This window comes from Engraulis encrasicolus, chromosome 8 (genome assembly GCF_034702125.1).
Source record: "Engraulis encrasicolus isolate BLACKSEA-1 chromosome 8, IST_EnEncr_1.0, whole genome shotgun sequence".
Lineage (NCBI taxonomy): Eukaryota > Metazoa > Chordata > Actinopteri > Clupeiformes > Engraulidae > Engraulis > Engraulis encrasicolus.
In genome coordinates this window covers 4,058,828-4,076,327 of record NC_085864.1, presented here as the reverse complement: position 1 = coordinate 4,076,327, position 17,500 = coordinate 4,058,828, and the positions used below count along the sequence as shown (strand labels likewise).

The 17,500-nt window shown below is 48.5% G+C and overlaps 1 protein-coding gene across 6 annotated transcripts in view; it reads right to left on the bottom strand.

Moving 5' to 3' along the window:
- Positions 1-17,500, bottom strand: part of myo18ab (myosin XVIIIA b) — a 215,723-nt gene that overhangs the window by 121,380 nt on the left and 76,843 nt on the right. For 3 of the 6 annotated variants that reach the window (XM_063204850.1, XM_063204851.1, XM_063204852.1), the window contains 2 exons: positions 4,561-4,648; positions 3,790-3,896 (listed from right to left, as the gene is read on the bottom strand). In XM_063204850.1, the coding sequence (XP_063060920.1) occupies positions 3,790-3,896; positions 4,561-4,648 (195 nt within the window). Of the gene's footprint in view, positions 1-3,789; positions 3,897-4,560; positions 4,649-7,195; positions 7,262-9,085; positions 9,284-9,599; positions 9,621-10,554; positions 10,618-10,900; positions 10,991-12,482; positions 14,502-16,875; positions 16,917-17,500 lie in introns of all 6 variants that reach the window. The other 3 variants (XM_063204847.1, XM_063204848.1, XM_063204849.1) reach the window with 3 other exon arrangements.

Here is a 17,500-nt window from a genome sequence, read left to right as displayed (position 1 = left end):
TTTCAACTTTTTCAAAATTTTCTAAGGTTAGGTTTCAGGTTACAGCCAATAAGACAAATCCGTCATGTCATATCTCACTAAGACTTCTGCAAACTTAGTGTAACCTTCACGACTTCAAAACTTTTTTATATGCTGCATGTGGTATACTCGACCCGACTTTTTTTATATGGTATAATCGACTAAGCACATTCACTTTTAAATCACTTAATCAAGAATTCCTTTAAATGCACTTCTCCCCATCTACTTAAGAAGATTATAAACTATCCTCTCCTTTGGCTAATTTAGCTGCACACACACGCACACATGTAGGAACGCACCCACACACACACCCAAGCTCAGCTGAAAAAATAGAGAAGCAAAACTCCATGAACTTAAAGTGCACTTTTGAAAAGGATGTGCATTCAAAACCTAGTGCCCTCTTTTAGCTTCAGATGACCTGTTTTAAGTCGGCCTGATCAACGGGCTCATCTGGGTAAGACAGATGAGCAGAGAGGAGCTGAGACACACACACACACACACACACACACACACACACACACACACACACACACACACACACACACACACACACACACACACACACACACACACACACACACACACACAACCACACACACACGCACAAACACACACACAGGGGCAGAGGAGGAGAGAGAGAGCTGGTGCAGGGGGGATGAGGGATGCAATCTAGAGGCAGCAGTGGTAATTAATATGCAGTATTTGGCCGAGGCTTCGCTGGGTGCCAAGAGCCTTGATGCAATTAAAACAAAGCTGTCCTTGTTTCACACCGGGGTCCAGCCATGCCCACTTTCTTAATCAAACACTTGACGGAAGGTCAAACGGCGTATCAATTAAAAAGGGAATCGCATTACTTGTTATTTGCTTTCTTTTTTACTCTCCTTTTCCCCCCGCTCCAAGTCAAATGACTTTGCTAAAGTCCTCACTGAGGCTTCCAGCATAGCATCTGTTCCTTCATCAAGGACCAGGAGACGGCGGGGAGGAAACGCAGGTTTCACTCTTTCCTGCCAAAATGCTGGCACCTCACACCACAGACGACTGAGCTGGCTGTCTCTGTGTGTGTGTGTGTGTGTGTGTGTGTGTGTGTGTGTGTGTGTGTGTGTGTGTGTGTGTGTGTGTGTGTGTGTGTGTGTGTGTGTGTGTGTGTGTGTGTGTGTGTGTGTGTGTGTGTGTGTGTGTGTGCGTGTGTGCGTTTTTGTGTGTGTGTGTGTGTGTGTGTGTGTGTGTGTGTGATTGTGTGTGTTTCCACGTTCCCTGAGGCTAGAACTGCAAAGACCCACCTGTCATTGCTGTATCCCCCTCATCTCCTTAGCTCATCCTCATCACTCTCGCCAGTCTCCACCCCCCTCCCCCCAATCCTCCTATCAACTGCTCCCCCTCCTTCTCCCACCTAGCCAGCCCCCCCCCCCCCCAACACACACACACACACACACACACACACACACACACAAACACACACACACACACACACACACACACACACACACACACACACACACACACACACACACACACACACACACACACACACACACACACACACACACACACACGCTCTCATCCACCTACCTAACTCTCCCGTGCTCTCATCTACCTCCCTGTACCTGCTGTCTATCTACCTATATATACTGTACACCTCCGCATTAGACTTCCATATCCACATCCACCTACCCCCACCCCCAGCCATATCTCCTTCCTGTTCCCAATTTCTACCCACCTACCAGTAGTAGTGTACTATACTACAGTAATGCAGTAACTACGCCAACATTGAAACTGAGAAAAGGGCATTCTAAGTATTTGTATTAGGTTGGATATTGCAGTTGCTGTAATGTATTTGACACAGCAATATCTCAGCAATAACAGGACACATTTGGACCATATGGCTTTGTCACGAGATGAAGGAGTTGTAATGAAGACCATTTTCCGCCTAAACTCAATTTTGTGAAAATGCACTGCACTTTGCCTTTGTAGGGCAGTATAGCCCTAATCACCAAACTTCCACCTATCCCCACCCCCAGCCCGCCATCCTCTCTGTCCCCAGTGTCCACCCACACACCACTCCACATCAGACCCACTCCCACCTACCTTCATCTTCATCTTCTCTCTCCTCCCTGTCCCCAGAGTCTACCCACCTATATTCCCCTCCTCCACATCACACTTCCAACTACCCCCATACCAACACCCAGCCCTCCCAGTGTCTATCCACCTATATTCCCCTTCAAATCACACTTCCACCTACCCCCAGCCCTCCCTCCTCCCCTGTCCCCAGTGCCCATCTGCTCTGCTCTGCTCAGGGCCTGCTGCAACATGCACACTGACAGGTGAAGGAGACACTGCCAGGACAGCCTGTTCGAGCTGCTAACACAAGTCACCAACAGATACGTACACACACATTAGGGCTGCACGATTATGAAAAAAATCATAATCACGATTATTTTGGTCAAAATCATAATCACGATTATTAATCACGATCATTGATTTTTGCAGATTTTTTTGAAAATTATAACAAGATGAAATATAACCAAGAAAGAATTACATACGGGATGAGCAAAATAAAATGAATTGTAATAATTATGAAAAGGCAATAGCATGAAACTTAAGTGGACAGATTTCAGGCCAGAAACACCAGCCTGTCAGTATGTTCTGGGTTCAAGGACGCTCTCAAAAGTAGGTCACTATTGCCACGATTAAATCACGATTAAAATCATGAGTTCGATTTCACCATGTTATCACGATTTTGATTATTTTTCGATTAATTGTGCAGCCCTAACACACATGTACAAAAATATGTGCACACAGGCACACGCACACAAGCACACAAGCATGCACGCACGCACGCACGCACGCACGCACGCACGCACTGACGCACGCACGCACACACACACACACACACACACACACACACACACACGGTTGCAGGGGACAGAACCTGTATACAAGACAAGCATCATCAGCAGCGAGGAGAGGAGAGGAGAGGAGAGGAGAGGAGAGGAGAGGAGAGGAGAGCAGAGGAGAGGGCTGCTCGCTCATCAGTGCTCAGCCTGCAGACTCAGCGTTCACCTGTGCACTGTACTCTATCCCACTCTCCATCCTCTCTTCTCTTCTTTTTTTGCTCTCCCCTACTCTCTCTTTCCTCCACTCCATTTCTCTGTGTCCTCTCTCTCTCTCTCTCTGTCCTCATCATCTCTCTCCACCCTCTCTCCACACTTTCTCTCCATCCTCCAAATGTATCCTCATCTTCCTCTCTATGTCCATCTGCTCCCTCCATCATCCTCACCTTCAACATCCTTCTCTCTTCATAACTTCTTTCCCTCCTCTTCTCACCCCCCCTCTCTCTCCATCCTCTCTCCTTCATCTGATTCTCTTTCTGTTCTCCACAACGCCATTATCCACCTCCAGCACAACCCCATCCCTTAATCCTCTCTCTCTCTCTCTCTCTCTCTCTCTCTCTCTCTCTCTCTCTCTCTCTCTCTCTCTCTCTCTCTCTCTCTCTATCTCTTCATCCCCCTCTGACCTGGTCCCATCGCGCTCTCTATTGCTCCATCACCTCTCTATCTCTCCCTCTTCCCTTCATCCTCCAGCAGAATCCCCTCTCTCTCCCTCTATCCCCTCTCTCCACTCACCCCCCCCCTCCCCATTCTCCTCCTCACCTTCTCCACCATTGTCCGTGTCCACCACCAGTAGGGTCATCCCTCCCCTCCACACCCCACCCCTCTCTCACTCTCTCTCTCCCTCCAACCCCACTCTCCATGCTCCCTCCATCATTCTCACCTTGTCCACATCGTCCTCGTCCACCTCCAGTAGAGTCCCGTCGTGTTCCAGTCTGATCTTCACCTTGCCCTCGGGCAGGCTGCCAGGATCCGTCTTCAGCAGCGTAGCTACAGCACACAGCAAAGCAAACGTCTCATCAAGCTGACAAAAAACTGACATCAAATCTGGACATAGAACTACTAGATGTTGTTTTTTTCTTCTCTAAGCGTTATCCAGAGTATTCAGCAGCATGTATAAAATGAAGAGTAAACTGTCAGCTGGGGTTAAGTTCAGGTTTTTGTTTTTGTCAGTTAAACTTTGATTGGGGAGGGTCTTTGGGAAATGTGCAGATGGGCTGTGGAATATCAGACAGTTTTTAACACCAGAACACCAGAACCAAACCTCTTTCCTCAAGTGTAGTCATTGCATTACAGCAAAAGAGGTTAGTCTGAGCAACTACTGAAGGCACAAGATACTTGCCACGCGAGATGTGCCAATGTTATATAACATGATATTTTGGGGTGCATCTAGCCTTAGCAAGGAGCCAGGTTGCTACTGTATCTCAGTGTAATTTGCTCTTGTTTAATTTGTTTTATGAAATGCAGATGGAAATGGCTTGAATAGCACCAGCGTTGACCCCTTAACACAGACGCTTACTGTCACCAAAATGGTAATGAGCATCAGTTACCTAAGACTCCTTGCATTGTCATAGCAATGTTGTTGTGATACATTTGAGAGTTTTCAGCAAAGAGTAAATCTGCAGTAAGAGGCTACACCATATGTTGTACTCACCCAGGGAGAAGCCTTCTTTGTGGACCAGCCACATCTTCTCGGAGCCGTACCATGCCTGCTCTGCTGCGATCTGCTCCTCGGTCTTCACCTGCGGGTCAGAACCAGAGTTAAACACATGGTAAACTGGCATAAATGCACATAGTAGTTGCACTGGAGGGCACCACAAGAGGGCGCTGTATATCACACCCGCCAGCACATTGTGGTTCTACATGCGGCCACTCTGTAAAGCCACACGGGAGCCGCGTGAGTGCTGCCTGCTTTCGTGCTTTGTGTGTGAAACACTCCCATGCTTTTGCCTTCCACTCTGTAGCGCTCGTGAATTGGGTGTGAATTGCAATACCGACTCCATGGCACTGTGTGTGTGAGAGAGAGGAGGGGGAGAGAGAGAGAGAGAGAGAGAGAGAGAGAGAGAGAGAGAGAGAGAGAGAGAGAGAGAGAGAGAGAGAGAGAGAGGGAGAGAGAGAGAGAGAGAGAGAGAGAGAGACAGAGAGAGAGAAAAGAGACAGAGACAGAGACAGAGACAGAGACAGAGAGAGAGAGAGAGAGAGAGAGAGAGAGACAGAGACAGAGACAGAGGCAGAGAGAGAAAGAGAGACAGACAGAGAGACAGACAGAGAGACATAGAGGAGAAGAGGCAGGGACAGAGACAGAGACATAGACAGAGAGGGAGTTTATGTGTGTAGATGTATTCATGGTGAGGGAGCTTGTGGCTTGTGATGGAAAAGAGTGCCTTAAGAGGAGAAGTGTTCAAGTAAGCTTGAGTCCAACTGCTCAACACTGCTCCTCTCTCAACACCGCCGCACCATCCCACTCTCCCTCAGCCCCCCCTCTGGCCATGAGTCTAGTGGTCTCATAGGCTATAGGGGGGAGGAGAGGAGGAGAGCACAGAGGGATACTGGTACTCTGGTACAGTGAGCCCATGGTTTTAAATCACAACAGAAAATACAGCTTCCATTTCAGCCCGCCTACAGTAGAATTTGGAGGTGGAATTGTCTTTATGTCCAATTTGAAGTACAGATTAGTACAATTAGCTTTTAAAAATGGCCATAGTGCAACAAATTCAGAACTCAGATACCGATGTTGAAAATCTATTGAGAGAATTTTGGAGAACTGGAGGATTCGTTGAAGATTTTAAGGTTACAATGGTGAACAATGGTGAAAAGTTCTTGAGTGTTGGTTTGAGGAACACAGTCTCATCCCATCTGTTCAATTTCCAACTACCGTTGATCAGGCGGCAATTTTTGATGTCGAGGGCAAACCTGCCACGTCTCATGTTGACGAGCTTGCCTAAACCTAGACCTCTCCCTAACCTAACCGTCAGTGAATTTATGCTGCCACAAGGGGCCTTTGAGTTTTTGACGCCAATGGGCATACCTTAGATGTCAAAAATTGCCATCTGCGCAAAGGTAGTCAGAAATTGACAAGTTGGGATGATGCACTACAGTAGGCCTGGGCAAGCCATCCAGCAGAGATTTCATCAAGTCTCTACTGCCTCTCCATCCCCTCGAGACCCTAGGCAGGGCCTTAAAGGGAGGACAGCAGGTAACAGGGAGGCGGACTAGGAGGCAGGGTGTTGTGAAATGGCAAGGAGTGGAAGACAGCAGGCCTGTGGTGGCTAGTGTAATGTAGTGAATAGTGCAGACTTAGACGCGTGGGAGTCGTCAGCCTACAGATGCCGTCTGGCATGGCTGACTCATTGGTAAATGTGATGTGATGTGGGGTGGCGTGAAGGTTGCGTTTGGTTTCACTCTAGTGTGGCACACACACAAAAACACATACACACACAAACACACACAAAGAATGAGTAATAATCAATCAATAACTACATAGTGTGTTGTGCAATGACCATTGAGAATCACCTGGAGGAATTAATCAATTCTTCTCCAGCACAACACTTTAAATCAAGCAAATAACTGGGAAATACAGTATGAAGCGATGAGTGGAACGGCTGCACAGGTCTTCAAACGCAACCTGTTCGTTCGTGCACACCTGTCTAGCCGTTTTTCATCTCAATATTTTGGGCTCCCAATCTGCTACATACCCATCAGTTGGGGATGTTAAATGGTTCTATTGCCCCAGCCCAATTAGCGGAATCGTGGAATAAAACATGAATTATGCCTTAAAAACCACGGTTGAAGAGTTGAGGGGCTGTAATGAATTTTGAATTTCAGCCCAGTAATGCGCTTGCAAGGGTGATTTGCTTAAGTCATCAAAGTTGCACAACTTGAACACTTAGTAGTAGGGAGTGGTGCAGGGGTCAAGTGCAGAACGCTCTACACAGAACACTCCACACACACACACACACAGAGACACACACACACACACACACACACACACACACACACACACACACACACACACACACACACACACACACACACACACACACACACACACACACACACACACACACACACACACACACGGCAAGGTGAGTCGTGACATGAACAAACTACGTGACACTTTCTAATGGCAGAAGGGTGGGGTGATAGCGTGATCGGTACAAGACAGACACAGGCAAAGTAGATAGATTCAGAGACAAGACACAGGCAAAACAATCACAGCACAACACAGCACAGCACAGCACAGCACAACAGAGACACAGCACAGCAGCACAGCATAGCAGAGGCCAGACCTTGGGTTGAGCGGCTGCGGCATGTGCCGCTTTCAAGATGGCCACTGGATCCTCCTCCTCCTGAGCCTACACGTACGGAGGCAGGCGAGGGCCAAAAAGCAACAGCACAGTTAGAGATGGACACACACACGCACATCCACACACAAATAAATGGACAGACAGACAGACCGGGAGACATACAGAGAAAGATATTGTTCTTCAGCACACACACACACACACGCACACACACCCACACTCACCCATACAGACAGAGAGAGAGAAACATTGTGAAAAAACAAAACAATATCTTTCTGTAATGCAGAGCAGACAAAAAAGTAGATAGCAGAGGTAAAAATAGAAGAAAAGAGAGAAACAGGAAATAAAATACATGATGACAACCACACACACACATGATGGAGAAAGGCGCACGTGCTAGGCAACGTTACAGGCTGAGGCCGAGACAGTAGGAAGCCAGAGACAAAAAGAACAGAACAACACGAACAGGCACTTCAAGATGGCCAACGCTTTAGGAGGAAACCTGTAGAGGAGGAAAGAGTAAGCATAATGTGATGCATTATAGGCCGGGGGGAGTCCATTCTGCTTTCAGCAAAACCAGGCACAGGGAGGGGGGAAAGAGCTGCAGACTGGTCTTTTAAGGCACTGGAACATTACAGCTCAATAATCAAAGCTTTGGCAGCCTATATAAAATCCACATACCTCATGTCACTTCAACATGTAGTGATACGGCCTACATGTATATGATAGGGACATGATCAGAGACAGAGAGAGATTTGCTGTTTTTGACAAAAGGACCTGGCAGCAAACATCATAAAACACTTCAACTTCAACAAGGATTTAGAGAAACACAAGGAAGGGTGTAGGAAGGAAAAACAAAAAGTAGGTTAAACTTTTTTTCTAAAAAATAAAGTTGCAGTTGAGCAGATGAGGGAAATGAGGGAATTTTTTGACGGTAATCGTCTATGTCGGTGATATGAGGTAGGCATAATGACACGGAACAGTCATAAATGGAGCCTGAAAAAGCCTCGGAGGCAACAAACACCTGCCGGTCGTAAATCACAGCCCTGTTCACAAACACACACACACACACACGCACACGCACACGCAGGCACACACACACACACACACACACAGGCCACCAGACAACACGGCCAGCCAGTGTGTGACACTTGTTCACTCGCTCACTCACGCACGGTTCCCATCACAACATCAAGCCAAGCCATGCCCGGTCATAGAGGGGATGGGGCCGACATATCAATACCAGACACATGCGGGAGGGGCGGGGGGAGATAACCAAAACAGGTGGACAACCATGCACCGACCAGGCTGTTTTGTTTTGAAGGGTTAGGGAGTTTGGGTAACCAAACTAAATGGGTTACAAGCTAACATACAGGCCGGGGGGGACAGCCATGTTTGCCCTTGAAAAAAAAATCTGGTACTAAAGCCAGTGAGTGACCCCATCGGAGCAAGTGAGCTCATGGGGCTGAAAATGACAGTCAGTCAGTCAGACAGACACCCCCTTTAGGCTTACATGGCAGGAGTGAAGAGCAAAGGAGAGAGAGGGCGGGAGGGAGAGGGGGAGAGAAGAAGGGAGAGAGGGAAGTGGGAAAAAAGAAGGAAAGAAAAGAGGGAAGAGGGAGGTAAGGAGAGAGAGAGAGAGAGAGAGAGAGAGAGAGAGAGAGAGAGAGAGAGAGAGAGAGAGAGAGAGAGTGTATGACAGAGAGAGAGAGAGAGAGAGAGAGAGAGAGAGAGAGAGAGAGAGAGAGAGAGAGAGATGGGGAGGCAAATGGGGCTACCATACACAGCCATGGCATAATAAAGAGGGGGAGTAAGAGAGGGATGGAGGGGTATATGGTTGTGGTGTGATGGTTAATAAAAGGCTATGACGCTTACGCTCCAACAGGCTACTCGTGCGCACACTCCGGCCAAGCCTTGGGGAGCAGGAGCAGATGAGGGGTCGGAGGGGGGGTGGAGGTGGGCAGACTGCGGGGGGCATGAGGGGCCCCCGTGTGGGCACAGTACCTGAGTAGAGGAGGCCGCAGCCGGGGAAGGGGCCGGAGCTGAAGCAGTGGCAGATACCACCGGCTCCAACTACAGAAGGCAAACAACAGCAGCCAGCAGCCATGAAGCAGCAGGTAAGGAGAGAGAGAGAGATTGAGAGATACAGGAAGAGTGAGGAATAGAGAGAGAGTGTGTGTGTGTGAGAGAGAGAGGGTGAAAGGGAGGAAAGGTGAAGGAGTGAGAGAGGAGGAAGGAAAGAAAGGGAGGGAGAGAGAAATGAGAAACATGGAGAGAAAAGTGAGACACAATGAAAAAAGCCAACAAGGAACAAAAAGAGACAGTAAAGCACATGGGTGAAAAATTAGTCAATGAGTGTTACGATGAGCATTAGTGGACATGCATGTACCTGTTTAGGTATTACAGTACACTGACAGAAAGAAATGGCGAAAGAAGACACCGAGATGAGCAAAATAACCGAACAACATTGAGATGGAGAAATGCAGAGTGACAGAACAGAGCCGAGCAAGGCAGCGAGGAAAATAAGACAAAAGTAAAAAGTAAGTAAAGAGTAGTAAGAAAAGAAAAGAAAAGAAAAGAAAAGAAAAGAAAAGAAAAGAAAAGAAAAGAAAAGAAAAAAGAGTAAGGACAGAAAAAAGAAAAGAAAAAAGCATACAAATACTTTGTATGACATGGCAGACACAAACAAGTGACTGAGATGTACATGAAGTCAGACACTTTCTATGAAAAGAACAGCTGGGTGTTGTAACACAAAGTGCCGTGCTGTGTCCCAAAACCAACTCAGAGGTCAACAGACACACAGTGTGATGAGTACACACACGGCCACATGACAACCTAGCAACAGGGTGAGTCATGAGGCCTGACCTCTCCAATCTCACTGGCACAAGGCCTCTCCAGCTCTGAGGCAATCTCAGTGAATTAAGGAGAATTTCTGGGTTAAATAAACAGTGTGTTCTGCAGGCTTTGGGGAAGCCAAATACAGTTCACTTGACTGTGAGGGGGTGAAGAATGTTTGGCACGAGGTGTGTGTGTGTGTGTGTGGGTGTGTGTGTGTGTGTGTGTGTGTGTGTGTGTGTGTGTGTGTGTGTGTGTGTGTGTGTGTGTGTGTGTGTGTGTGTGTGTGTGTGTGTGTGTGTGTGTGTGTGTGTGTGTGTGTACATGCGTGTGTGTTAAACCCTATTCACTGCTGATTAAAGATTGTGAATACATGAGAGAGTTAAAGGGGCAGTGGAGGTGAAAAAACAAGGTACAGTATTGCACACAGGAGGAAGGAAACAGAAAGAAGGAAGGAAGGGAAAGGAAGGAAGAGAGGAGGAGGAGAGGCGAGGGCAGGAGGAAATTACAGGTGCGTTGAAGATCCGTTCAAGCCGCCTCTGAGCTTCTTCAGTTGGACTCAGTGGTGCCACCTACAGGTTGAATTGCCAAAAAGGGGAAAACGCTGTAAAAATGTCTTCAGCCACCAAGAAAATAAATAAATAAATACATGAATAAGCACAAGGGTTTATTTGCTGCTTTTGTGTTCTATGCACAGCACATTAAAAGCAGCATCTGTGCTTCCATTATACTAAGGACATGGTGACATACCTGTACTGACAACAGTTTGCGCATCGGTGTGCCAAATGCGAAGCACTACTTCAGTCAGCAGGCACACACAGCACTCCCACACACACATGCAAAGACAACACACACCTTTGGAGTTACAGTGGAGGGAGCTTTAGAAACGTTGCCAAGTGCGGGCTTCGCAGCCAACGCTGAGGGCAACGCTGGGGGTTTCTTCACCTTCAAACGTCAGGCAAAATACACACACACACACATACACGCACACACAGAGTGTAGCATATTCACAAAGTACAAAAAAGAAGTAAACATCCTCTCCATTGCAAAAACACTGAGCAAGCAAAAATCCCACAGAGGGTCCATGGAGGATCACAGTACAGTGCAGTATCACCACAAGGCTTTTTTCAGTGATTAAAAAAGCCAAGGCAAAACTTCAGTGCAAGAACCAAGTTAGTCCAAATGGAGTTCACTCACTACGACTAATGTGGACAGCTTTTAATACACTTCAGTGGGATTTGAAGGGGGAAAAAGTCACAAACATACGTGGTGCCCAGGAGGAATGGTGATTGGGGAGAGGGGGATAAAACTCACGAGTGGTTCAAAGACAAAACCAAACGGCAACAAGCGAAGCGGCATCTGCCATTCGTTAAAGCTGTGTAGTTTGTGCTCCCCCAAAGCCCAAACTGTGACAGCAATTTTACACTAGCTCCTATTTGGGAACACAAGGCGATGGCCATCCGTAATTGGCCCCTTGGGATTCCAAGGAAACCACATCTTTTTTTTAAACTGCATTCCCTAAAGATTCCCCACACCACACACACAGGAACATACTGTACTTCATCCACCCACCCCCCAACCCCAACCCCAACCTCCTGCATCTCCTCAGACGAACCCCTTGCCAGATCCCTTATTACAAAAACAACAACAAACGCAACTGGCTCCATCTTTGCGATGTTTGTCCCAGGGCTGCGTGCTAAATGGGACACACAGCTCATTTACACTGGCCATGCAGAGGAGTGGAGGGGAGTAGTGGACAGGCTGGAGTGTGTGTGTGTGTGTGTGTGTGTGTGTGTGTGTGTGTGTGTGTGTGTGTGTGTGTGTGTGTGTGTGTGTGTGTGTGTGTGTGTGTGTGTGTGTGTGTGTGTGTGTGTGTGTGTGTGTGTGTGTGTGTGTATGTGTGATACCAATCAAATCCCAGCAGGGGCGACTCGCTAAAAAACAAAGCCTGGGCCGCCATGCACTAAAACACTCTCCACAAAGACTTGGCCACCACATGGTGCTCTCCTCAACAAATTAGCCTATGACATTCCACCACTGGGCAGCAGAGTTGCCGCAACTCTGTTAGTCCGAATGGAAGACTGATTTGAAGTATTGCATCTCCTAAACATAAAAAACACACGTAAATACAAACACACATGTACAGCTAAGGGGTGAGTCATGTTAAAACTTAACAACTCTCTCACACATACACACACACACACACACACACACACACACACACACACACACACACACACACACACACACACACACACACACACACACACACACATGTAAACCAAGAAATACACAAACACGCAAACAATGTCAGGTTATTGATGTGTTTAGTGACTTCACAGGGGTGCTTTCCAAACCCATGCTTTATAGATTTGAGTCCAAGTCTCACACTGTGTGGGGATTCATTAGTCCATGCCATGCGAGGTGCGAGCTGTACCTCTGGTTTCCTCACGGGGGGAAGCTTCAAGGTGGGAACGAACCCAGGCGGAGGGGACATGGGAGGTGTGGGAGACATGGGGCCTGTTTTAGGTGCTGGACTAGACCCAGGTGTTGGGGACATGGGGCTGGATTTGGGTGTGGGCCCCGACCCTGGTGTGGGGGACATGGGGCTGGATTTGGGTGTGGGCCCCGACCCTGGTGTGGGGGACATGGGGCTGGATTTGGGTGTGGGCCCCGACCCTGGTGTGGGGGACATGGGGCTGGATTTGGGTGCTGGACCAGACCCAGGTGTGGGAGACATCATGCTCCACCTATTGGGTGGAGGACCAGATCCAGGAGTGGGAGACAGTGGGCTTCCTTTTGGCGTGGGACCAGGCCCGGGTGTAGGAGACATCATGCTCGACCTGGGTGCAGGACCAGACCCGGGAGTTGGGGACATGGGGCTCACTTTGGGTGCTGGACCTGAACCAGGGGTAGGGGACATGGGGCTTCCTTTCGGCGCAGGGCCCGACCCTGGTGTAGGGGACATGATATTTGCTCTGGGTGCTGCAGCGGCGGCCCCAGCAGGAGCAGACGGAGAGGTCGGCTTGGAGATCGGAACAAATCCAGTTGGGGGATTAGGTCTGGAGTTAACAGTAGACCCAGCCACAGATGTGGTGGTGGTAGTGGTCGCGGCGGCAGTTGTGGAGGAGGCAGATCCAGCTGAGGCCGCTGCAGGGCTGACTTTTGTAGCTGCTGAAACGGAAGGCGTCACTGCTGGGGTCTTGGTAGGTGACAGAGCAGGAGCGGAAGATGTCCGTCCTGGAGTTGTGGTAGTTTTAGAGGCTGCTGTCGTCGCAGTCGCACCAGGAGCCGATGCAGGTGTAGTGGCAGGGTTTGAAGCAGAGGCCGGTGCAACTGAGGGTTTGGAGGCTGGAATGCTTCCTGTAGGTGAAGCGGGTGTTGCCGACGGAGCCAGTGAAGGTGTTGATTTAGAAGTCTGAGCTGTCGACGAGCTGGTAGGGGCTGGTTTAACAGTAGGAATGAATCCTGGAGGTGGGGCCAAGGAGTACGGCTTTGGCGTGGGGATAAACCCAGGAACCGGCGAGAAGAGGGGCCTTGACGGAGGACCACTATTTGTCTCTTTCTGAGTGTCTTGGGCAGACTTCTCTTCCTGTTTTGGCACCACCGCACTGGCTGTTTTTGGCACAGCTTTCTCCTCGGCTTGTTTGGCATTCACTTTTTCCACTGCAGCAGCTCTCTCTTCCTTCTTGTCCTCTTTTCTCTCTTCCTCTTTTTCGGGCGGCTCCTCTTTGCGGATCCGTGGTCGATGGTCTCTGATCCTGCCGCGGCCCATGAGGGAGGCGAGCCCGGACGCAATATCGTCTTTCTCCTCCTGCTTGATCGTGTCATGTTTGAAAGAAAAGACAGGTGGTTTGACTGTTTTGGGCACTGAAGTTTGGGCCGCAGCTTTGGGAATCTCAGCCACAGGTTTTTGTGGCTCTGGGGATTTCGCTCTTGCCAGCTGCTTTATGGGCTCTGGAGACGTTGCCCTCACTAAAGACTCAGCCGAGGGCCTCCTCAGTGGATGAGTAGCCGAAGACTGTGGCTGGCTCGAACTGTCCTCCTCTTGCGGAAGCACCTTCCTCACCACCCGTCGCACGACCTTGACTACCTTCTTGCGGGTCAAACCCTGTTCCTCTGTGATATCCGGTTCGCTGGCGCTGACGGGCTTCGCGGGGGGGCCATTTAGCGCGCCATTAGCTTTACTGTCCCCATTTAGCAGTGGCTCGGAGCTCATGGGCGCTTTGGCTACCTCAGCAGTCCTGAAACGATCTGGCATCTTGGGAGCTTCAGTGCTCATGAACGATGTGGGCCTTGCCCTCGTAGACGAAGGACTGCGAAGCTGATCTTTGCTCTGCGTTTGAGGAAGGTCATCGCGAGCAGGTGGGGGGCTCTTGGAGCGCAGCACCGCTTTACCTGGCTCGAGGTTAGGTACTGACTGGGTGCGACTGCTCAGACTACCGTCGCTGTCAGACTGCTCCCAGCGGGAAGCAGCAAAACAGGGGCAAAAATCCATCAAAAGCAGAAGGTAAGGATGGAGGATGGAGGGGAGAAAAAGAAGAGAGGAGGGGTGGGGAAGTGGAAGGGGGGAGGAAAGTCATTACAGCAACCTGTCAAAGTCCTGCCTAACAACCGTGAAAATACATTATAGCAACTGCCAATCATTGCTGCAAAGCCCCTGACTCTCTGTGTTCACGAGACAGTGAGCAGGTGGCATAGCGGTATCCCCATGACGGCAGATCCACAGCACAGCCCTGCCTCACTTTTAAACATGGCTGATAAGCCAGATTAGATGCAGGGTGTAGGGGAGCGCTTGAGAGTACAAGCCTGATTGTGTTTGTTTCATGCATTATTAAACCTCTGGGCTTTGATCATTAGCTTATCCTACACTGGGAGCAATTGGAGCAAATCGATAAAGGTTAACCTCAGACTTTTAAAAGGGTGACGAGACGAAAAGGACAACTTAAAGGCTATCAAGGCTATTTCTGAGACAGCGACAATCAAATAAAATCGGTGCAGCTGAGCAAACTTAAGTGAAAGGATCAATACTTGCACATCAAATACACACACACACACACAGACCGAGGCTAAGAGCCTGAAACAAATGCCACTGGAGAAAGAGCCGTTGACATCTGTGGTCTCCAGGACCCCAATAACACCAGCACTTAGATTGCACTTGACCTAAATATGACTAAAAAACATAACCAGTGAATGAACACAGAGAGGAGAGTTGAAGGGGGAGGGGGAGGCCTATTTCAGAGTGTCTGACCTGACCCTATCTTGTCAGCTTCTCCTGAAATGCCGGCATGTGTTTTGAGATAGCAGAGGTGCTGGTGAGAGTGGTGCTGGTGGCTCAGCTGTGGCTCACAGCGGTGGTGGTGGAGGGACCACTCAATGGAACACCGAGCCACTCTAGCATGGAGTGATACCTCAGATACGAGGTGGGGGGTGGGCTGGGGTGGAGTGAGAGACCGCTCTCAAGACCTCTCCCTTTCCCTCTGTTTCTGTCTCTTTCTCCCTCTCTCATACAAACATAAACAATGTCTTTGCTCACTTTCTCTCTCTCTCCATCTCTCCATCTCTCTTTCCCTGACTGCATGACTGCTTATCCCAGCCTTTAGCTTTCCTCACAGCCTCTACACTCAACGGCTAAAAGGCCTAAAGTGAAGCTGCAGTATAAACGAGTCCGTAAGCTAAATTCGAAGAAATAGTCAGCCTCAATATAGGCCATGATATACAGTACTGTGTCTATGTCAGATATTGTGTCTCCTAAACAAGCCAAGTCTACTTTGGTTTTGTGCTGATGGGGAAGGTATTCTGGCAGGCACTGTGTTGAACAAAGGGAGCCAGTTACTCTCCCTCAGCCAGCCAGCCAGCCAGCTAGCTCACCTCAACTATTCATAACTCAGCACATCTACTTTCAGACTGCAGAGTAGACTGAGCCCTGATGTAAGGGGGGCATTGAGTTAGCCACCGTGTTGAAAGTAATTCACGCCTTACCCCAATACCCAATGCCTCATTACGGCCAACACAGCACCTTTAAAAGCTACTTAGCTGCCACAACTCCCTCTCCCTCTCTTTATCTCTCTTTCTCTCCCTCTCTACACCTGATTTCATTTCCATTCCTCATTGTAAATCTCGTGGCGGATTCGAAAGATTAACATTATCGCTCTAGGCCTGTGTGAAAAGGGACGAGGAGGCGTAATTGGCCATCGTGAGGCGTCTGGATCTGGGACAATGCCAATGTCAAGCATGCAGTGTCGACTCGGAGCTGTCAGCGCGGTACAATGGCCTGAGCTTACACAGGGAAACGGCGGCTCTGCCATTCACCCTTCAGTTGCCCTCTGACAGAGGAGTTCAGGAGAGTCTGTCTGACACACTTCCCTACTGTCAGACCTGCTTGTGGGTCGCTCGGCTCTCTGGGCTACATGTGAGGACAGCTGCTCTGCTGGGTGGGCAGCAGGGAGCATGGTCGGCATATATCAGATGTACAGTTTAGAGTTACCTAACAAGATAATACGCTTAGCACTTGGCTTGGCTGCTGAAATGAAAGTGCATGAGCATGTCGATCTGTGTTCAGATACAGAGTCACAGTAATGAAATGATTGGGGACCATTTTCATTTGAAGTTCTGGACGGAATATCATTATGGGTGTATTTAATATTCCCTTCCCGTTCCGATGTTCTAACTTTAACAATGGCACCTGAATAAAATAGTATATTGTATCGAGTACATACTTGCAGTCTACAACCATCTTCAGATTATCTCAGAAATGTACCATCACTACTTTACTTATTTTCAGCAACCAATAATACAGTAACAATTTCAAAACACACCCAGACACTTACACTGTTTGAGCTCTTGGGTGGCTTGGTCTCTTCTTTGACCTACAGGTGTTGATTTGAAAAGAGAGAAAGTCAATTTCTCAGAATTTATCAAAATATGATTGTGCTGGGACACATCAAACTCATGCTGTGTTGCTCATGCTTTGAGGTAAACTCCTATTCATCTCCTACGCTTGTATCGTAAAGACCAAGAGGCGCCATTACATTACTTTGACCGTTAGTAACCAGGTTAGTCACACACACAATATCGAGGGAATACCGCTCGTAAACACAGTCCTTATACAGAAGTCACTGCACTATATTTATACCATCTTCCATTTGTGATATTTTGAGTGATGGCATCATTTGGCCTGAGTTGTCAAGCTATCGTCACTCTTGTCAAGGCAGAATCAATTCCTTCTACATGAGTGAGCTCCACTAAAACTGTCCATCAAAAGAGTTTAGCTGTAGGCAACTGTACTTCACCTTCGAGCCTCACTTTAGAGTGAAGACAACTGTTCAAATTAAACAACTAAACTCTTTGGACTAAGATGACTAAGAGACACACTCCGCAAGGATCATTCTCTACGTGGGACAGTCACACCTTGTTATTAGCACGATTCTCCAACTTCACACAGCAAAACACACT